The sequence below is a fragment of the Bos mutus genome, chromosome 17 (assembly GCF_027580195.1).
Source record: "Bos mutus isolate GX-2022 chromosome 17, NWIPB_WYAK_1.1, whole genome shotgun sequence".
NCBI classification, from domain to species: Eukaryota; Metazoa; Chordata; class Mammalia; order Artiodactyla; family Bovidae; genus Bos; species Bos mutus.
This window is the reverse complement of record NC_091633.1, coordinates 18144191-18167858: the sequence shown is the minus strand read 5'-3', so window position 1 is coordinate 18167858 and position 23668 is coordinate 18144191. Positions and strand designations below refer to the sequence as shown.

At 41.8% G+C, this 23668-nt stretch overlaps 1 protein-coding gene across 1 annotated transcript in view; it reads right to left on the bottom strand.

The window, feature by feature from the left end:
- The window catches only part of PPTC7 (protein phosphatase targeting COQ7), a 45276-nt gene extending 26101 nt beyond the window's left edge, over window positions 1-19175 (bottom strand). Inside the window, exon 1 of the mRNA XM_070386183.1 lies at window positions 18598-19175. Within this exon, the coding sequence (XP_070242284.1) occupies window positions 18598-18829 (232 nt within the window). The 5' untranslated portion in view covers window positions 18830-19175. The remainder of the gene's footprint in view (window positions 1-18597) is intronic.
- Window positions 19176-23668: the final 4493 nt, after the last annotated feature.

The window sequence follows — 23668 nt, the reverse complement described above, 5'->3', positions numbered from 1 at the left end:
ATGCAGGAGACGGGCGGGAGCAGGGGAGTGTTCAATCCCTGGGTTAGGAAGATTCCCTGGAGAAAGAAGTGGCAACCCACTCCACTGTTTTTGCCTGGGAAATCCCACGGACAGAGAAGCCTGCGGGCTACAGTCCAAGGGGTTGCAAAGATTCAGACATGACTTAGGAACTAAACGACACCCAAAGAGGATACTATTTTACCCCCTACTTTCTTCACCCCTCTATAAAAATAACAGCTGTTTTTTACTAAAATACCACCCTCTGGGAGAGGTCAAGTCACATGCAACCCTGGCAATAAATGCCTTTTTTTTTTTAATTAACAAGTGAAAACAATTCTTTTGATTAAGGCTGCCAAATGAGGAACTGACCTTAATTTCTGAATGCTAATTATGTTTTCAATATATTGTTGAAAACAATATATTGTTCAATTAAGTAATGACCTTCAGGTGGCAAAACAAGTAATTTTTTTCTTCTTTTTATTTTCCATACTTTCTCATTTTTTCAGTAATGAGTACATGTTACCTTTAAGGGAGAAATGATAAACTATACAAATTCAGTGAGAACTGCATTTTACACTTACATTAAATAGTAAAGCTATTCAACATTTTATTGAGTATTTCCTATATGTAAAACATTGTGGTGAAAGGGAGCCAAAGGGATTTACATATACTAAAAGATTTCCTGCCCAGAGGAACTTAAAATCAAGTGCTGTGATGGGGGGAGTAGGGTTGAGAGGCTTAAGATAACCGGCTATAAAAAAATAAATAAATAAAAAATAAATATGCACCACTAAAACCAAAACTAAAAAAGATCAGATTACATCCGGCTGAAGAAATCAGCAAAGTATTCACGGAGAGGTGTCTGATTTGAGCCTGCAAAGATGAAAATACAAGTTGTGCAAGAGGAGGCTGAGGAGAGAGGCATTTCAGACAGCTCCCTGTGATTTTTACTAATAAGAATAAAGTACAAGTAATAAAGGTGAGAGAGCAGAGAAATCTCGCCTTCGGGTAAACACCTATCATCCCCCTACCAGGAACTTCTAACCTGCAATTAGCCAAACAATGCACTGTGGGAGTTAAGGCATCTGGGAGGTCCCTCAGAAGCAAAGGGCTGGCCTGAGGCCACCAAAGTTCCAGAGGCCCACTGACAGTTCAGCAAGGCTCACTGAGGTCTTTCTCTGTTTTAATCAGGGGGCTTTTCTCAATTATTAGCCTAGAAATAGTTATAACTAACTGATGCTTTCGAACTGTGGCGCTGGAGAAGACTTTTGAAAGTCCCTAAGACAGCAAGAAGATCAAACAAGTCAATCTTAAAGGAAATCAACCTTGAATATTCACTGGAGACTGATGCTGAAGCTCCAATACTTTGGCCACCTGATGCAAAGAGCCAACTCATTGGAAAAGACTCAGATGCTGGGAAAGACTGAGAGCAGGAAAAGGGGGCGACAGGGGATGAGTCGGATGGATGGTATCATCCACTCAGTGGATCTGAGTTTGAGCAAACTCCCAGAGATGGTGAAAGTCAGGGAAGCCTGGCATGCTGCAGTCCATGGGGTCACAGAGAGTTGGACATGACTGAGCAACTTAACAATAAAGGGCTTCCCTTCTGGCTCAGCTGGTAAAGAATCTGCCGGCAATGTGGGAGACCTGAGTTTGATCCCTGGGTTGGGAAGAGCCCCTGCAGAAGGCAAAGGCTACCCACTCCAGTATTCTGGCCTGGAGAATTCCACGGAGTGTATAGTTCATGGGATCGCTAAGAGTCAGAAACGACCGGGTGACTTTCAAAAAAAAAATAGTACTTAGACCCAACAAAGATTATCTCAGTAAAACATGTGTCTGACTCTTTGCAACCCCACGGACTGTAGCCTACCAGGCTCCTCTGTCCATGGAATTTTCCAGGCAAGAGCTGGAGTGGGTTGCCATCTCCCTCTCCAGGGGATCTTCCTGACCCAGGGATCGAACCTGGGTCTCCGGCATTGCAGGCAGACGCTTTACCATCTGAGCCACCAGGGAATCCCTTAAAGTTTTAAGTGATCATTTCTGGCTTCAAAGTCATTATAAACACACTGGGCAAGGGCACAGGCTTCAGAGTCAGATCTGGGTTCAAATTCTAGATGAGGTGTACTAAGGGCACCCTGGGTAGCACTTTGAGCCTCATTATCTTCACCTATAAATGGGAATCAACTCATGAACATCAAGTCCTGGTGTGAGGGAACAGGGATAATGGTGTAAAGATTGCCTCATTACAGTGCTCAGCTCATGGCCAATACGCAGTAAATGAGTGTTATGCCTCTCTTTAAAAAGGCCAAGTTATAGACTCTGTATATAGACTCTGCAGCCATCAGAAGAAAAAAGAGTTCTTTGGTCAGTGTCGGCTGCAAGTTTGACAAACACTGGACTATGATTTCAATCAAAAGACAATTCCCACTCATGAATAACATCTAAAAGATGAGTGGTCCATTCAGCTTTCCCAGCCACACATCCACCACCATTCAGTATTCCATTAAACATTTAACAGCAACATTTTCAAGCACCAAGGAACAAATCTGTATTTGTCTCCAAAAAATACACAAAGAAAAAGATTCACCTGCATCTTGAGGAAATAAACTAGCTTTCTTTTTCCAGAAATGACTCTTAAGTTTTAACAAATATCTCTTAAGCACCTGCTGCCTAAATGTTTCAAGGTTCACACCTCGAAATTTATCATTTTAAATGGGGAATCTTATAACAACTACTAACACATAGATGTTAGTGGACCTAACGATCTCCTGAGCCTATCATGGTAACAGCAACGCCTCTATCGTAACTTTCCTCTCCTTATTGTGACCCCCTTCAGGGCTGAGACTTTCTCATACTGGTAACATCTTTCATTCCCGAGTGCTAGCGGGGTTCCCGGCACAACAGTTCTGAATTCCTGCTGCACACTGAGATGACCTGTGGAACCCAAGCCCCACCTACGGAATCAGTAGGCCCAGGGTAAGCCTGGGCCTTGTAACAAAGTATAAAAATCCAAACCCGCAAGAGATTCTAACAAGACTCAGCTTCTTCCTCACACTAAGGACTCCATAAAGACCAGATGGACACATGCATGCCCAAGCCAAATGACTGTGCCTCTGAAATGCCTCTTCTACCAATCAATTCCGTTTTCAATTTCCAAAGTCAACTCTTTTCTTGCATTTCCTAACCCAATTACAGGCAGCCAAACCCAGCCACACTTCCAGGCTTGAAACCTTAAAGAAACTTCTAGAAGGTAACACCTCAAAATCAACTCCAATTTCTCTTTCTCCTTCACCCTCTTTGTCCAATTATCATTAAGTCCTGTTGATTCTATGTCTGCATTGTGCCTGAAGCCCAGCTACTTCCCAGTGTCCCTAGTTAAACCCCATTCTAGTTCAGACCATTTCAGGAGCTTCCTAATTGGGCTTTTGCCTTCTGAGCTCTCATTATATCCTCTATACCTTTTTTTTAAACAAGACTGCTATGTCCATATTATATTTCTTGTCAAATACCTTCCATGTATATATACTTATTTACTTGTTTTTCTAAGAACATTCTCTAGAAGAATATATAAGAAACTGATATCACTGGTTTCTTCTGGGAGAGGAACTTCTGCAGCTAGGAGACAAGGAAGGGTGAGAGGGAAACTTTACTGTATGCATACTTTTGAATTTTTAATATCTTCTGCATTTTGTACCATCCAAATGTGTTGTTTCTTCAAAAACAATCAAACTAAACCCCAAACAACAAAAGCAAAAACATCTTCTACAGCTTTCTACCAACACCGAAAAACAAGACGACACCCAACATGGCAACTGTGACCTTTGACAACTTGGTCTTAATCTGCTTTTTAACATCAATTCTCAGTCATCTCCACCTTGCCAGCACAAACTACTCTCTAGGCTCAAAACAGCTGTGTTTGGGAAGTCTTCTGTGCCTCTGCTGATCACTCAATCTGGAGAGCCTTACCAATCCCCTCACTTTGCTCAATTTATTGAAAAACCGATCTCTGGAACCCCGACTCCATGCTTCCACATCTCCTAACGTGTATGCATTCTTTCATATGTGCATATGTGAACTTCTCCAAGGGGCTATGAAACTTCAGAGCCGAAACCTGTTTTGTTCTTGGGTCTTTTCCACAGCATCTGTCAGGGACTAACAGCAAACAACCAGTAAACAATGAATTCAGTTGACTGTACTGGTAAGTTAGAACATTGAAATTCTTGTATACCAACTTTCACCTGAGCACTTCAAAGAGAGAATTAATCCACTGGGGGTGGGGGAGAGGGATAAACTGGGAGACTGGGATTGACATATACACACTACTAAAATAGATAACTAATAAGAACTTAATAAGAACTTACTGTATAGCACAGGGAGCTCTACTCAATACTTTGTAACGGCCTGGGTGAGAAAAGAATCTGAAGAAAGAGTGCGTATATATATAAAAGTGATACACTTTGCTGTACACCTAGAACTACATTGTAAATCAACTTTATTCCAAGGAAAATTTTAAAGAGAGAGAGGAAATGAGCGCATTACCTCATCCTACAGCTGCACAAGGTGTCGTGCCCTCCTCTCACAGAACCTTAAACTGAGCCTGAATGGAAAGACACGTGAAAAGGAGTCTTGCAGATGACACAGCTCCCAGCATTCTTTGCCACTAATTGGCTGTAGGACACTGACCAAATAACTTCTCTAAACTTTAGTTTTCTCAACTGTGAAATAAAGGGCAGGAGGACAAATTCTCCGCAGAGTTCCTTTTTCTAAGATTCTAAGTCACAATGTGCGGATCACAATACACTGTGGAAAATTGTGAGAGAGATGGGAATACCAGACCACCTGACCTGCCTCTTGAGAAATCTGTATGCAGGTCAGGAAGCAACAGTTAGAACTGGACATGGAACAACAGACTGGTTCCAAATAGGAAAAGGAGTACATCAAGGCTGTATATTGTCACCCTGCTTATTTAACTTCTATGCAGAGTACATGATGAGAAACGCTGGGCTGGAGGAAGCACAAGCTGGAATCAAGATTGCCGGGAGAAATATCAATAACCTCAGATATGCAGATGACACCACCCTTATGGCAGAAAGTGAAGAGGAACTCAAAAGCCTCTTGATGAAAGTGAAAGTGGAGAGTGAAAAAGTTGGCTTAAAGCTCAACATTCAGAAAACGAAGATCATGGCATCCGGTCCCATCACTTCATGGGAAATAGATGGGGAAACAGTGGCTGACTTTATTTTTCTGGGCTCCAAAATCACTGCAGATAGTGACTGCAGCCATGAAATAAAAAGATGCTTACTTCTTGAAAGAAAACTTATGACCAACCTAGATAGCATATTGAAAAGCAGAGACATTACTTTGCTAACAAAGGTCCGTCTAGTCAAGGCTATGGTTTTTCCAGTGGTCATGTATGGATGTGAGAGTTGGACTGTGAAGAAAGCTGAGCACCAAAGAATTGATGGTTCTGAACTGTGGTGTTGGAGAAGACTCTTGAGAGTCCCTTGGACTGCAAGGAGATCCAACCAGTCCATCCTAAAGGAGACCAGTCCTGGGTGTTCATTGGAAGGACTGACGTTGAAGAGGAAACTTCAATACTTTGGACACATGATGCGAAGAGCTGACTCATTTGAAAAGACCCTAATGTTGGGAAAGACTGAGGGCAGGAGGAGAAGGGGACGACAGAGGATGAGATGGTTGGATGGCATCACTGACTCGATGGACATGGGTTTGGGTGGACTCCAGGAGTTGGTGATGGACAGGGAGGCCTGGTGTGCTGCAGTTCATGGGGTCGCAAAGAGTCAGACATGACTGAGCAACTGAACTGAACTGAAGTCACAATGCAAGACAAGGGAGCCTGTTTTAGAAACTCTATAAAATAAAAGTTAACAGGCACATACTAAGTCACTTTAGCCAAGTCCAATTCTTTGCAACCCTATAGATGGTAGCCCGCCAGACTCCTCTGTCCACAGGATTCTCCAGGCAAGAATACCAGAGTGGGCTGCCATGTCCTTCTCCAGGGTATCTTCCTGACCCAGGGATAGAACTCATATCTCTTATGTCTCCTGAAATGGCAGGTGGGTTCTTTATCACTAGCGCCACCTGGAAAGAATATTACATTTACTGTATGAACTAGTTTTGAAGCAAACATTCCATTGCAGGCTTCTCAATTTATCCTTTCCCATTAGTATACCACCTCATGTATGTTTTCAGAGAATTCCAATAATGATTTAGAAAAACAATGTCCCATGTCCTTTTACTTCAGTTTTAACCACCTGACTAGAATGTTGAGGAAGTTTTTTTCTCCTTTAAGCCACTGACAAAAATGAAGGCCAACTATTTTTCAATTTGAAATTCTGATAAAATAAAAGATAGCTATAGATTAACTAGCTTCACTGAATTCAGACAATCTGTAAATTATTTAATATATATGTGTAGAATTTATTCATAAAACACACCAAAGACCATTAATTGTTCAGTGAATTCAGTGTACATGAACAAGAAAACTAAAATGAATGTGGCTTCTCAAGAATTAAGAAGTGGATTTTTAAAAACAATACATGCAAAAGACATCTGTTTATACTTTCTCATTTCATAGCAACACTGATGACCATACTGCCAATTAGCATTCAACCTAGAGGCCATGAACCGTTTTCTTGTGTAAATAGTTTAAATCTATTTTCTAATCCAAAACTGCTACCCAAACACTGATGTCAAAACAGAAGCACTCCTTGTTTGCTTCATTCAGCAGAGCTAACCTTTTGCATCTACCTCAAATGACAGCACAGACTACTGTGATAAGTCAGAAACCTAATGGAGACAGCATCCTTGAAAGATCAAAATGTACAGTCACAGTAGTACAAAACGAAAGAAGTTCCCTCACCATGAAGGAACAAGCAAAAAGAAATGAGTAAAAGAAAAATCAGTGCAAAAATGTGTTGGAACTGGCTTGAGTCAAAATAGTACTCAGTCGCTAAACAGAAAGCACTCTTTGTATTAAATCACTTTTGTAGTCTCTGGCAAAGTTTTTGCAGTCATTTTGTAGTCCGTGGGATTCATACCAACAATTCAATCAATTCTAGAACTATTCACCAGCTACAAACTTATTCACCTCAAAAATAACTGTTTAAGAACCTAGCAAATTCATAAATTTTTAAATGTGACAGACTCAAGGTCAACAATAAGCTTATATACATTTTAATTTTTATTTATTTATTTTTGTTGCTCTGGGTCTTCTTTGCTTTGCACCGGTTTTCTCTAGTCGCTGTGAGCGGGGGCTACTCTAGTTGCAGTGCACAGGCTTCTCGTGTTGCAGAGCACGGGCTCTAGGCACTCGGGCTTCAGCAGTTTTGACCCAAGGGCTTGGTAATTGTAGTTTGAGGGCTCTAGAGCTCAAGCTCAGTGGCTGTGGCGCAGGGGCTTAGTGCTCCACAGCACATGGTATCTTCCTAGACCAGGGATCGAACCTGTGTTCCTTGTACTGGCAGACAAATTCCCATCCACTGCACCACCAGGGAGGTTCCAACAATAAGCTTACTAATAAGAGTAATTTCATAACCACTGGAAAGGTATGAATTTGTATAACTTTTTTGGAGGGACCTACACTACTATTTAAATCAGAAGCCTTTCAAAAGTTCACAGCCTTAGATTCAGGAACTCCTCTTCAAGGCATTTATCCTAAGGAAATATTCAAATGTAGAGATATTTACTCTAGTGTTACTTGTAACAGAAAATTGGAAATAATCTAAATAACTAAAAATAGAGGACTTCATGGGCTATATATGCAGTAAAATATACCTACGATTATTAGTATGGAAATATGTTCATGTTACATTACTTATTAATAACACTACAGAGCAGAATATATAGTAACCTGATTTTATTTGTTAATTTGTATACATACAAGTGTATATACACAAAAGTTAGAGGAAACCACACTGACTGTAACTGAGTTATAAGTTACAAGTACTTCATACTGTGTTTTTGAGAACATGTGTTGCTTTTTATAAGCACAAAACAAAATCATTTATTTAAAAGCACTAGATTCAAAAGAGAAAACTTAGGTTCAAGTCCCAGCTCTGATACTAGCTGTACTAACCTTACGGATGAGTCAACTTTATAGATGAGTAAACAGACACAGATTAAGCAGAGATAAGAGCAACTATCTCATAGTTTAAAAGATTAAATAAGATAAAACATAAAAAATTTTATTGGAAAGAGAAGTGACACATTTGGAGAAGTTGAAGTAGGTCTTTAAAATATGATCCAAGTGAAAATTATATTGAGAATACTTTTTCTTTTTTCTCTCATTTTCTTTTATTCTGTTAAAAATTCTAGTTTGATAGTGAAAAAGAATCGGACTATGAGCTATTTTAAAGAATTAAGGAAGAATTGGTATTGATTATATAGTATTTAAGGACAAATTATATATTTTGCTGTTTATGGTAGTAACTCACTGAATAAAATAAGTAATTGGCCAACATTAAGTATATTTCCAACACAGAAGGGTTAAAAACATTGCATTATAAACTCTTTTGGGAAATGTATCTAAAGGGTTTTTTTTTTTTAAGTTCTGTTCTTATTCTACTTTTTGTTTGGCTGTATTTTTATTTTCAGATAGATTAATAAATCTGGCAGCTGATTTCTGCAAAAAAAAAAAAAAATACACTGTAAAATCTAAAGCACTGAATAAAGCACTGGTAAGTTGAATCATACTTTGTGTCAGATATTGAACAATTAGGAGAAAACAGAATGAAGTATCTTCACTCTTTAAAGAAAAGTTTCTGCTCCTTCACTGCCCCACCCCCACCACCACAGCATTCCCCTAAAATCCAGTTTGGGATCCCATTCAAAAGTGTTTAGCATCTTTAAAATTTTAAACTGGAAGATCGGTGCCACTTGTCAACTCAAGTTTAAATGCGTAAGTGTGTGTTATCAGCCCAATGCCTTCTGCAGTGTGTCAGTTTCTGCAAAAAATGCGTTGATTTATGATGAACTGTGTGAACGGTTTAATAACAGGAAACAAATGCTTTTAGATCTCAGAGAGATAGAAAACAGATTTTAAAAATATTTGACAACTCTCAAACAAGACAGATAACTGAATTTAATACAAATGACAAAAATTAGGATATGGGTAACCAGTTCTTAAAATGAGACCAAAAGTTAACACTAGCTTTGAAAGGCAAACTTAGAAAGCACACCATTTTTCAACTGACAGAAAAGTAAAACTTCTTTAGACAGAACAAACTGGCAACTTACTTTTCCAAAGCATTTTCCTGAAAATTCTGACTTAAAAGTCCCAGTTAAGGCCTCTCTAAAAGGCACAGAGACCTTTATAAAATGAATTTGACATTTAGTTTGAACTTGACATAAGCGTTTATTCAAAGGACATGGTTGTAGGTCAAATACTCTGACCTGGTGTAGTGGTTCTTGAGTCACAGGAGTACAAACTCCGTTTGGACACTGTTGCAACCATTCAGGTCATGTATTGGCCAGTTTCAGAAAGCAGGGCTAAAGTTCAGGAACAGCCTCCTCTAATCCAGGTTCCCTCAACTCCTCTCCCCCCAAAACACCCACAGCACAGCCAGCTAATATCTACCTCTTACCTTCTGCTACAATTTAAAACCTTTTAACAAAAGTATATTTTCTAAAAAGTATTAAGTCATGCATTTAAAATGCAACTACTTGCTCTATTAAAAAAAAAAAAAATTCATCCAGATTCCTTTAAGGAGATTATTAACAAATTGAGAGAGAAGCTGGAAGTTAGGAAAATTTAAAACCTAAGCTTGAGAATTCCTAGATTAGAGACTGACTAAAAGAAAAGTAGCTCTCTCAGACAGTGTAACAAATGAGAAAATGACTTTAAAAATACGCCTTATACCTTATGAAAAGTACAATATACCTATGTAGCAAAATGAGAAAAATATCAGTGAACAGGATTTAAGAAACAAACAGCAAAATTCCTCTATCCGTTAACCCTGTAATCTATTACAGAATGAGAGAATACCATGAAGAGTCGAAGACCAACTAATCAGTGGCTATTTTTTCGTCTGCAGCTTCTTAAACCCTGCTGTTTTTACGAGTCCTGGAAGGCTCTTTTACTGAGCCAACAATTCTCATACTTCCTTAACATTCCACAATTTTCTCTCGAAAGCAAATAGATTATTATGAAATCTAGCATATTTAAAGTACTGATTGATCTCAGAACATATATATCTGATTGCTGACATTTAAAAAATATTCCCCCTCTAGTAATAATTATATTAGAACTATATAAAATAGATATATAAAGACAACTATATTGCTCACAGTTACAGAGTTGTAATATGACTAGCAATTTCATTTCTTGGTATATACCCAAGAGAACAGAAAATATGTTTACAAAAAAACTTATACATAAATGTGTCATAGCAGCTGTATTCACAACAGCCCAAAAGTGGAAACAACACAGGGTCCATTAACAGATTTTTTTAAATGTGGCATACCCATATCAGAATATTCGGCCATAAAAAGGAATATACACTACAGTGTACGTAAATCTTATAGTACTGCTTCTGTTTTACATTTTGGGGTTTTTTTGGCCATGAAGCATGGGGATCTTGGCTCCCTGACCAGGGCCTGAACTGGCATCTTCTGCATTGGAAGGCAAAGTCCTAACCACTGGACTGCCAGGAAATCCCAATATGGGTAAATTTTAAAAATTTTATGCTGAGTGAAAAACGTAAGACACCAAAGACCACGTACTACATGATTTCATTCACCTGAAATGCCCAAAATAGACCCTTCTGTAAGAGTGTCAGAATCTACTTTCTGTTGCCAGGGGCCGAGGGAGGGGAGCTGGGAAGTGACTAATCGTTAGGGGTTTTCTTGTAGAGTGATGAATATGTTCTGGAACTAGTTAGTGGCAGTGGTTGCACAACCTTATGAATGTTGTGTTACTGAACTTTTCACTTTAAACAGTGCATGTCATGGCAGGTGAACTGTATATTAAAAAAAAAATTCAGTCAGGGTCATGTTGGCTGAATGTTGACAGTTAGGTCAGGTTGAATTCTGACTGTCAGAAAATTATGACTATATAAATGATGAGACTGGTTTCCTGACACAGCTTGAAATCTAGATAAGGGAAATTCAAAAGAGGGCTTCTTGAAAGGCTGAAATTAGCACTCCTCCAAGGTGACTAGTACTTTGTTAAAAAGGCAACTCACTTTCAGATATAGAACTTTTTGATCAAGTATATCAAAATTACTATGACTGTTGGAAAATATCATTCTACCTAAATAAAACTTTTATCTTTATATTGTTCAAGTAATCCTCATTCTTTAAGACAACTACTTTTTATTTAAAAAAAATAATTTTTTTTTTGGTCATCCTGAGTGATTCACAGGATCCTAGTTCCCTGACCAGGTATCAGATTTTGTGCCCTGTGCCATGGAAGAGTGGAGGCCTAACCACTGGACTGCCAAGAAGTCCCAAGACAAACTACTTTTAAGACTGGCACAACTCACAGAAACATTTCAAATTCCTGGTCACAATCAAAATTTTATCTAGAGGCTAGATTTTATTTCTGTTTAAGGTTTCAAGTTCAGTTCAGTCAGTCACTCAGTCGTGTCTGACTCTTTGCAACCCCATGAATCGCAGCATGCCAGGCCTCCCTGTCCATCACCAACTCCCGGAGTTCAGCCAAACTCATGTGCATTGAGTCGGTAATGCCATCCAGCCATCTCATCCTCTGTCATCCCCTTCTCCTGCTCCCAATCTCTCCCAGCTTCAGGGTCTTTTCCAATGAGTCAACTCTTCGCATGAGGTGGCCAAAGTACTGGAGTTTCAGCCTCAGCATCAGTCCTTCCAATGAACACCCAGGGCTGATCTCCTTCAGAATGGACTGGCTGGATCTCCTTGCAGTCCAAGGGACTCTCAAGAGTCTTCTCCAGCACTACAGTTCAAAAGCATCAATTCTTCGGCGCTCAGCTTTCTTTACAGTCCAACTCTCATATACATACGTGACCACTGGAAAAACCATAGCCTTGACTAGACGGACCTTTGTTGGCAAAGTAATATCTTTTTAATATTGAATAAAAGATTTAAAATATCCTTTAACAATATATTTTAATATTAAAATAGCTTTTTAATATGCTATCTAGGTTGGTCATAACTTTCCTTCCAAGGAGCAAGCGTCTTTTAATTTCATGGCTGCAATCACTATCTGCAGTGATTTTGGAGCCCCCAAAAAATAAAGTCAGCCACCGTTTCCACTGTTTCCCCATCTATTTCCCATGAAGTGATGCGACCAGATGCCATGATCTTAGCCTTTTCTGAATGTTGAGCTTTAAGCCAACTTTTTCACTCTCCACTTTCACTTTCATCAAGAGGCTTTTGAGTTCCTCTTCACTTTCTGCCATAAGGGTGGTGTCATCTGCATATCTGAGGTTATTGATATTTCTCCCTGCAATCTTGATTCCAGCTTGTGCTTCCTCCAGCCCAGCGTTTCTCATCATGTACTCTGCATAGAAGTTAAATAAGCAGGGTGACAAAAACAGCCTTGACGAACTCCTTTTCCTATTTGGAACCAGTCTGTTGTTCCATGTCCAGTTCTAACTGTTGCTTCCTGACCTGCATATAGGTTTCTCAAGAGGCAGGTCAGGTGGTCTGGTATTCCCATCTCTTTCAGAATATTCCACAGTTTGTTGTGATCCACACAGTCAAGGCTTTGGCATAGTCAATAAAGCAGAAATAGATGTTTTTCTGGAACTCTCTTGCTTTTTCTATGATCCAGCGGATGTTGGCAATTTGATCTCTGGTTCCTCTGCCTTTCCTAAAACCAGCTTGAACATCTGGAAGTTCACGGTTCACATATTGCTGAAGCCTGGCTTGGAGAATTTTGAGCATTACTTTACTAGCGTGTGAGATGAGCGCAATTGTGCAGTAGTTTGAGCATTCTTTGGCATTGCCTTTCTTTGGGATTGGAATGACAACTGACCTTTTCCAGTCCTGTGGCCGCTGCTGAGTTTTCCAAATTTGCTGGCATATTGAGTGCAGCACTTTCACAGCATCATCTTTCAGGATTTGAAATAGCTCAACTGGAATTCCATCACCTCCACTAGCTTTGTTTGTAGTGCTGCTTTCTAAGGCCCACTTGACTTCACATTCCAGGATGTCTGGCTCTAGGTGAGTGATCAAACCATCGTGATAATATCTGAGTCGTGAAGACCTTTTTTGTACAGTTCTTCTGTGTATTCTTGCCACCTCTTCTTAATATCTTCTGCTTCTGCTAGGTCCATACCATTTCTGTCCTTTATCTAGCCCATCTTTGCATGAAATGTTCCCTTGGTATTTCTAATTTTCTTGAAGAGATCTCTAGTCTTTCCCATTCTGTTGTTTTCCTCTATTTCTTTGCACTGATTGCTGAGGAAGGCTTTCTTATCTCTCCTTGCTATTCTTTGGAACTCTGCATTCAAATGTTTATATCTTTCCTTTTCTCCTTTGTTTTTTGCTTCTCTTCTTTTCACAGCTATTTGTAAGGCCTCCTCAGACAGCCGTTTTCGTTTTTTGCATTTCTTTTCCATGGGGATGGTCCTGATCCCTGTCTCCTGTACAATGTCACGAACCTCCATCCATAGTTCATCAGGTACTCTGTCTATCAGATCTAGTCCCTTAAATCTATTTCTCACTTCCACTGTATAATCATAAGGGATTTGATTTAGGTCATACCTGAATGGTCTAGTGATTTTCCCTACTTTCTTAAATTTAAGTCTCTTAAAGTTTCAAGTTAATCAAGCTTAAATAAACATCGTCCAGTTTTACAAGAATTACTTTTCTGAAGGAGATCAGCCCTGGGATTTCTTTGGAAGGAATGATGCTAAAGCTGAAACTCCAGTACTTTGGCCACCTCATGCGAAGAGTTGACTCATTGGAAAAGACTCTGATACTGGAAGGGATTGGGGGCAGGAGAAGGGGATGACAGAGAATGAGATGGCTGGATGACATCACTGACTCGATGGACGTGAGTCTGAGTGAACTCCGGGAATTGGTGATGGACGGGGAGGCCTGGTGTGCTGCGATTCATGGGGTCGCAAAGAGTCAGACACAACTGAGCAACTGAACTTAACTGAACTTTACAACTCAATACAACTCAAAGCCAGAACTTAGATGGCCTACACCATGCTATCTTTTTTTCAATAAACTGTGGTTTAGTATACAGAGGAGTTTTTGCTACATTTTAATTATGAGTCACACAATGAATAAAGGAGTACATACACACCCTTAAGTGAGAAAAGCATTACCAGAATGATTTAACGGTACCAGAAGACAGACCAGTTCTGAACTCACCTATCTTGTCAAGAACACTTAACCAGTGGTGTAACAGAAAGAGGACTGGAACAGGGAATCTTGGTGCTAGTCTAATTCTGCCATTAACCTTGGCAAAGTAACCTTGTGGGGTTACTCCTAATGGAGTAACCTTGGTAAAGTCATTTGACCCTCTGCAGACTTCTGTCTTCTCTTCAGTAAAATGAAAGAATTGGATTCCAAGGTTTCTAAATCTCACAACCCTCAACAGTCTTTGATTCTATTGTTAAGTAGCTTAGGGCTGTGAGAGGCCCAGCAATTACACACTAGGCAGCTCCCATATTTTTATGTACTTAGGCAACCACACCGCATAGAGTAACAAGAGAACCCACTATTAGTCACAGGGAAGAAGGAAAAAGAAAAGTGCACACAGCTCCTGCCGGTACTGGTTTACTCCTGTTGGACCTAATCAAGAGAAAGCACCTCTGCCAACTTTCCAGGGGATAGGAGTGGTTCCTATGTCTCACCACACCCACCATAGTTGGTTTTTCCTAAAAGAAATCCAGTGGGACTCTACAAAAATGTTGTAAAGCAGCAAGTACTTTTAGTCACTGCATGACCAACAGGACAGATCAATTCTAAATTACAGAAATAAAACTGCTTTGTCTTTCTAATACAAAAAGAAATAAACAGCTTTCATTCCAAACAGTCCTAGATGACCACAGTGAGTTGCACAGATAACTTAGCAATAAATAGTGTCAACCCAAAGAAAACTAATTATCTATAGAACTAGAAGGTTCAAAGCACTGGGGTTCAACGTAACATTATTCAACACAGCCTCTTTTTTTTTGGCTGCTCCATGTAGCTTGTGGGATCTCAGTTCCCTTGTGGTGTGTGTGTTAGTCGCTCAGTCATGTCTGACTCTTTGGGACCCCATGGACTGTAGCCCTCCAGGCTCCTCTGTCCATGGAATTCTCCAGGCAAGAATACTGAAGTGGGTTGCCATTTTCTTCTCCAGGGGATCTTCCCAACCCAGGGATCAAACCCATGTCTCCCACACTGCAGGCAGATTCTTTACTGACTCAGCCGCCATCAAACCTGGGCCTCAGCAGTGAAAGCACCGAGTCCTAACCACTAGGCCACCAGGGAACGCCCTCAACATAGTCTTTGATGCAATTCAGCTTACAACTCCAACTTCCAGAGTAAAAAGCAGTATTAAAAACTCACTGAGACTCATTACGTCTTCTACAGCAAGAGCTAACCAGATCTGCCTATAATGGGATGGTGTCACTAAAATAGAGAAGTCACCATCATATGAATTGGTTTGTGGAAACCAAAGATCAAATGAGGCCAACTCAGAAGCTGTATCAGGTGGCTCTCAAGATGGCTTTCTGGAAGAACTCGTCCAACACAGGGCAGTCCTAGAGAACCTGTATTCCCTGATTTGCATACAATTCTCTCTCAAAACAGCTCTTTGTCAAATACGGCCAAAGACCATCCCTAGTTCACATAAGCCATCATTTGTCTGGTTAAGTCTAGGAACATTCCTTTCAAGAGGGGCTACAGAGCTGTAGTTCTTAATCTGGCACCACCCAAGGACCTCTAGATGGACCTCTAGGTGACCCATAGGTGGATTCTATGTACTTCATGGGGTCTCTGAAGTCCCCAAAGGCCTATGCAAAATTCTGTCTCTATGCACATTTCTGGAGGGAGAAAGCCTTTGCAGTGAACCAAGCAAAGTTAAGAACCACTGGTTTCAGCGCCAGATATAAAACAACGTATCTACTGAAGGTGACCATGTGAATAGAATGGGAAGTAATGTCCACTATTTGAGATGAAAAATAACAAAGAGTGCTATCTTTTCAAAACAAAAAGAAAATATATGATAGAAGTTTTTGAGGATCAGGTATGAGCTGAGTGGCTCTTGCCCAAAACCACAGATCACAGAGTGGTAAAGCTGAGGACCAAACCAGGCTGGGTTTCTGCCAGGATGGTATGTTTATACATTTTTCAAAATGGGTTTGACCAAAGTTTCACATATCCTTATGAATACCCCACTCCATTAAGATGGTAGCCTTCAAAAAACTTCAAGTCAAATTTCAGCATAGGCATCTGACACATTAAACTATCCCCTGAATCATTAATCAAATCACAGATCTTTCACATAAGCCAGCACATGCAGATTTTTAAGGGGGAACCTTAGTGGCTCAATATCCTCTATCCTATTGCACTACACCAGCAACTTGAACACCCCACTCCAGTACTCTTGCCTGGAAAATCCCATGGGCGGAGGAGCCCGGTAGGCTGCAGTCCATGGGGTCGCCAAGAGTCAGACACTACTGAGAGACTTCCCTTTCACTTTTCACTTTCATGCATTGGGGAAGGAAATGGCAACCCACTCCAGTGTTTTTACCTGGAGAATCCCAGGGACAGGGGAGCCTGGTGGGCTGCCGTCTATGGGGTCACACAGAGTCGGACACGACTGAAGTGACTTAGCAGCAGCAGCTGCAACTTGAAAAAGCAGAACAGGTCACAAGCTTTTAACTGTGAAGTGCCTCGATTGTAATGAAAACACACGGTGGTCCAGTGGTTAAGAATCTGCCTGCCAATGCAGAAGACATGGGCTCAGTCCTTCGTTCAGGAAGATCCCACATGCCACAGAGCAACTAAGCCTCTGCATCACAACTACCAAGCCCATGTGCCTCAACTACTGAAGCCAGTATGCCCAGAGTACATGCTCAACAAGAGAAGCCCCTGCCTGCGGCAACTAGAGAAAGCCTGAGTGAAGCAAGGAAAACCCAGTACAGTCAAAAATAAATTAAATAAAGAAATAAACCTTTAGTCAGGGTGACTTTAGAGTGGATTTGTATGACTTCAATTTTCAAGTTCCCCCAGGGAACTCTACTCAGTACTCTGTAATGACCTATATGGGAAAAGAATCTAAAAACCAGTGGATATATGTATTTGTGTATCTGATTCACTTTTGTACAGCAGAAACTAACAGAACATTGTACATCGACTATAATCTAATAATAATTTTTTTTAAACTTGCAAGTTCCCTTCTAAGGAGTCTTTGCCTAAACACTAAATGATTTTTTCAACCTACCTAATGGAGTCTTTCATAAATTAAACTGAAAACAACTTTTCTAGTGCTATCTTCATACACAGTACATGAGTAAAAGCAAAGATAATAGACTTATTCTGAGACCAAGTTAAAAAGTAATTATCATCATAAAATTACAGGACCTTGTGTTCCAATGTCAAGCTTTGGCTCAGTATATGCAATTTAAAGTAGTCAAAATGCTCAATCTCACCTGAGAAGTGAAAACAAAGCGACATTTGAACTTGAGTTCAATGACAACGTGTCCTTCAATTTCACAGGAAGTGCTCTATTTATTAAGAGAGATCTAAATGGCATAGGAGTCTATGGCATACACACTGCCTCCAAAGACATGCATGATGATAAAGTTTCTGATCGCTTCTGAATTCTATTTAGCCATTTCTGCAAGTTCTAACTCTAGACTCCCAAACCCTAAGATATAACTGGACTAGGCCCTCCGAAGCACCTGTGGCCTGAAATGGCTTTAACCAATTCTCAAGGCTTTCTTGGCCGCAGTGGAGAAGAGGGTTTGACCATTCTATTTTGGGTCAAGGAGACTCTCTTCCACCCTAAGTGACCTCAAGTGGCCAAGATCAGTTGGAAGAATGCACTGCGAGTGATTTTTTACCAGGCCAGCGGCCTCTATTGCGAGACTCCGACAAGGATAGAGATCTGGTCTTGGATCGAGGCGACGAAAGAATGCGGCTGAGCTGTGTGGGGCTTACGACAGCCAGTCTGCTCGGGAGCCCGCAACCCATAGCCGGGCCGAGGCGTCAGGAGCTCGAAGAAGCAGGGATCCCCAGGGGACGCAGAGGGAGGAGGAAGGGAGCGAGGGAATGAGCGAGGTTCGGAGCCTGCAGGTGTCGCCGGGGAAGGGGACGAGGTCGTCTGGGGCTGGCACTGACAAGTGACTAACAGTGCGGTTCCGGACTCGGACAAACTGGTCACATTCTCAGGGTGTGTGACCTTGAGCATGTGGCTCCACCGCTCAGCACCTCAGTTTCCTCATCTCTAAAATGGGGTTGATCAAGTGGAAAACGCACCTTCAAGCGCTTGGCACGGCGCCTGGCACCTAGTAAGCGCTCCGTACAAATGAACTACTACTGGCTCACTGGCTCCTCTTACCGCCTGGAGGAGCTAGAAAAGCCCCGAGCAGGGGAGTCCCCAGGAGGCGGATCCGGGGCTGGGGAGAGGGGACCCGGCCGAGCACTCACCGAGCACGTCTGCTGAGCGGTGCCGGGCTACGAAGCACGCGTCGTCCCCATAGCAAGCGCCCTTCTTGAGGAGGCCCTTACGGAAGTCCTTGCCGAAGCCGCAGCCGGCCGTCACTAGCCCGTAGTCACCGCCACCGCCGCCGCCACCGCCTCCGGCCCTGGGGTCAGTCTGCGAGAGGCCGCCGAGCACGGCGCGGGCCACCAGTCGCCCGTACGAGAGGACCGAGAACATCGCCGCCGCCGCCCCCCCGAGGAGGCGGGGGGCCCGGGGAACAGGAGGACGCGGAGGCCCGGAGCCGGCTCTCTCCTCAGCCGCAGCCGAGCCGCCGCCGGGACGCTCCTCAAGGCGGCGCGCAGTTACCGCCGCCGCCCTTGCCTGACGCGCGGGGCCTTGCACACGCTCCGCCGCGCGCACTGGAGCCAGAGCGAGGTCAGAACCGGCGGCTCCTCCGCCTCAGCCCGACTAGGGTCCCGGCTGCAGCCACCGCTGCCGCCGCCATCTTCCGCTCCACTAGCGTGTTCCGGGCCGCGCCGGCAGCACCGCCCCCCTTATGACCACGCCTATAGCCCCGCCCACGGCCCACGGCTTAGGACCAAGCCTCCTCCTCCTCGGCTCGGTGCCCTATGCAGTCACAGAGGTCGAGCTTGCGCAGAGGATGTGGTCACAATATCTCCTGGGAGTTGTAGTCCGGAGGCTGTAGTCGCTTCTTTTACTTCACTGCCTAGCTTCAAGGACCTAGGAGGAGTTCCCAGACGCGAGACAGAAGTTAAAAAGCGGAGAATTACAAGTGGGTTGTTTGAAAGTTTTCTCCCCTGCTTTCATTGAAGAGAAAACGCCACTATTCCTTTAAAAAAAAAACCTGGAAAAAATTAATCGGGTCACGTATGATTTTTCTGTAACACATATATTAAACTGAAGTACACAAATCTAGTGACACCTCTAGCGTTTGTATATTGGAAGGGTTTAGGGACGGGTTTAGTCCACTAACTGGACTGTAGCCATGTTCACAGGTGCCTCAAGGCCTTTGCTTTTGCTCTGCCTTCCACCCACTATATTTATTTTTATTATATATATATTTTTGGGGGCTGCACTAAACAGTGAATAGGACCTTAGCTCCTCCACCAGGGATTGAACCCACACCCCCTGCAGTGGAAGCATGGAGTCCTAACCACTGGACCACCATGGGAAGTCCCCTTCCATCCACTTGAATCTAATTCCATTTCTTGAGTGACCTGTGCTCTTTCTTAAGTGTATCCCCAGAACATATGGGCACATGATAAACACTTTAATAAATGAATGAATGCCTATTTCACTAGATCCTAAGCACCCTAAAGGCAAGGATCATTTGCCACTATATGATTACAACTGATACAATTTCTATAAATATTGAACAAAAGAAGGGATAACTGAATAGGAACCATAAATATTAATAATAAAATATAGCATTTGTCAAATAAAGGAATGATTAAATGAATGGATTCAGAAATGAAAACAGATTTGAGGCAAATGATCTAATCTGAAATAGTTTTTGCTATCACCCAGAAGCATTGGGGTTTTCCAGCTTTTTGACAGAATTATAGTTCCTCTGGAGATTCCTGTGTCAATCTACAAATAAATCTCTTTTACACCTTTTTAAGTATATCTAAAGACATGCCAACCATCCACTCAAAGCACATTCCATTATCCCAATTACTGTCATCATTAAATACTTTTGTGGTTCATGGTGTTCTAAGTACTCTATATGTTTCTGTCCTTAAGGGTTTTCATCAAAATTGGACTGAAAAAACCACTTCACACAATGAGTGGTCTTTTGTCAAATGTGTAGACAAAAAAAGATTCATTTACCGAATAAAAGATAGAGGGATTCTAGGCATGCAGTCACACCTTGCTATTTTTTTATGGCCCACAAGAATTAGAGAGTGCCCAGAAGAAGGGGGTGGAACCTTGTGGATCCTCAGCTTGGCATTTATGTCTGTGCCAGCCGTGCTAAAGGTTGTTCTTTTAAGCACATACCACTACCAAATCCCAGCCAGGATGTCAGGATGTCTACCCCAAGGACAAACTTTTTAAAATAGCATGTCAACCCTTATTCCTTGCCTCTTCAGACTCCCACAGACTGCTACTACCTTTTCATTTTCAGGACATATATTTCCTCATTTCCATGTCACAGGAACCAGTTGGATGAGATAAGCAGGAACATAAGATGTGACTCTGATGCTGGGTAACCTCTGCTCTGTTGGGGCTACTGTTTTCACAGTTAAATGATACCAGTGCCTTGAGTTTCCTGCAAATGAGTTTTCTGCAAATGAGTTGCTTTTTGGAGCACAATGTGAACAGAATCCTTTCTCAAAGCTCCTTTGCTCTTTTTGGAAAGAAGAGACAAGGCCTCAGGTTTCCTTGAATCATTTATTCCAGAGCCAGTTCTGAAAAGTCTCACTATAGTGGGGAAGCCAGGAGAGGGTACTTGGAAAAAAAAAATACACCTTCTCCTGCCCTCCCCCGGAGCACAGTTCACTTGTGACATTTTGCTAGACTTTAAAAGCCCTAAGAGTTTTCTTCCTTAACAGAGTTACATTCCTAGCACTTCAAGGATTCCTGGGAGGTCAGTTGTCACTCTCAGAAGCGAGCAAGTGGTGAAAATACCATCTGTGTTCCCAGGGCACCTCTATGGCATTAGGAAAGAGCTTTGCACTGGAGTCACCCCCAGCTCCTAAAAAAAGAAAGAAAGAAAAAAAAGACATGAATTCCCTAATGAGATTTTCTGCCAGACTGGTACACTGATCTCTGATTTCTTTTTACTAACCTGTTCAAAAAGAGAATTAATTAGTTTATGGCAAGATTTCTCAGCCTTGGTACTATTGACATTTGGGAACCACATAATTCTTTGTGGGAGGGGGCGGTCCTACACATTGAAGGGTGTTTAGCAGCATCCCTGATCTGAACCTACTAGATGCTAATAGCACACTCACCCCCTAGTTGGGGCAACCAAAAATGTCTCCAGACGTTGGCAAATGCCCCTAGGGGGCAAAATTGCCTTTAGTTCAGAACCACTGAGTTATATCAATGCCTTGCAAGTGAACAAATATTTGGGAAGCACTTGTTAAGTCTGAGGCTCTGTGTTAAGGAGTAAAAAACACTGATGCCTTCATAGCAGTTATAGTATTGACAAAGAGGGTTAAAATTAAGTAAATGTATAGAGAAAATAAGCACCATCAGTTGAAATAAAGGCATGTAAGGAGGAGAAAGAGGACCCACTGGGATGGAAGAATAGTCAGGGCACGTGAGAGGCCAGCATGGACAGGGACTTCCCAGGTGGCTCAGTGGTAAAGAATCTGCCTGCAATGCAGGAGACACAGGTTCAATTCCTGGGTCAGGAAGATCCCCTGGAGGAGGAAATAGCAATCCACTCCAGTATTCTTGCTTGGAAAATCCCATAGACAGAGAAGCCTGGTGGGTTACAGTCCATGGGGTGGGTTACAGTCCATGGGGTGCAAAGAGTCAGACACGACTTAGCAACTGAGCACAAGCCAGAGCAAGAGCATGGACAGAGGTCTGAGGAGATATAATCATTCCAAGAAAAAGAAATGGGAAATCAGCAAACGCAGAGTGTGATTGAAGAAGAGGAAGTAGTCCAGTGCAGCTCAACCTTAGGGTTTGCATGAGGAATAATGAGAAATGGAACTAGGAAAATAGTTTAGAAACTACTTTGCATAAAAAGGAATGAAGTACTGATACATGCTTCAACATAGAGGAACCTTGAAAACATTATACTAAGTTAAAGAAACCAGTCCCCAAAGACCACACATTGTATCATGCTATTTATATGAAATGTCCAGAACAGAAAAACCCACAGAGACAGAACCCAGATTAGTAGTTGCCAGAGACTGGGAGGAAGGGGAAAGGGAAATGATTGCTAATGGGTTTAGGGTTCCTTTTTGGGGGTAATGAAAATGTTCTGGAATTACTAGTAATGGTTGCGTAACCTTTTATAGGTACTAAAAAACAATGAACTGGACACTTTAAAAGAGTGAATGTTATGGTATATGAGTATCTCTACTAAAAAAAAATGTAGTTTAGGACTTACAGCAGAGGGTCTTGTATGCTAAGGTGAGGGTGCTTAATGCTGGTGACAACAAGGGGGGGTCACTAAATGCTCTAAATATGCCAATAATAATAAAATAACAATAAATAATAATAAGATAATGAAGCAAGAATAGTGATGAGAATGAGAGCAATAGATAACATGGATTAAGAACTTCCCATGTGCATTACCTGCATGACCTGCACTGACGACCTATTTAAGCATGAAAACACCCAACAGTCCTGTCTATGTTTCACGTGGGACTCATTTATTCTGTTTATTGTCTGTCTCCTCCCTGACTAAAATGTAAGTTCCATAAGAGTAGGGGATTTTTGTGTATTTTATCCTTGATCTCAAGTGTCTGGAACACTGCCTAGCATATAATAGGTAATAAATAAACACCTAAGAAGTGAATGCTGTTGATTAAGAGAATCTTAGAGGTCATACGCAGAGTCGGACAGGACTGAAGTGACTTAGCAGCAGTAGCAGTAGAGGTCATATAGAGCAAGCAACTCGTTTCACAACTGAGAAAGGAGAAGGGTAAGTAACAGGTTACTCCCATAGGAATTTTATCGGTGGAGCTAGGTTAACTGGAGAGCCCTCCGGGAAAGTCTTGGTCCCTGCCCTGCAAAGCCTTTTTGAAGGTTCTAGCCACAAGCTACTCTTTCCACTGAGCTTTCCATTGTGTGTGATGGTCATGTTTTCTCTCATCTAGAATCCATTGCCTTCCAGTCTCTGATAACAGTATTTTGACTCCTCGGGAAATAATCTGCGTCGGTTTACGTGGTTTGGAAGGAACTAGATTTCAGGAGAGCACATGATCCAGGTCTGACCAATCAGTGCATTGCATTCTCTTGGCCACAGTGATTGGTCCAATAGGAAGGCACATGACCCAAGCTAGACCAATGAAACTCCACTATGGGATTTTGCTGAAAGCATTAAGGAGAAATTCTCACTAGCGTTTTCTAAACCCATCAGATGCAAACTTA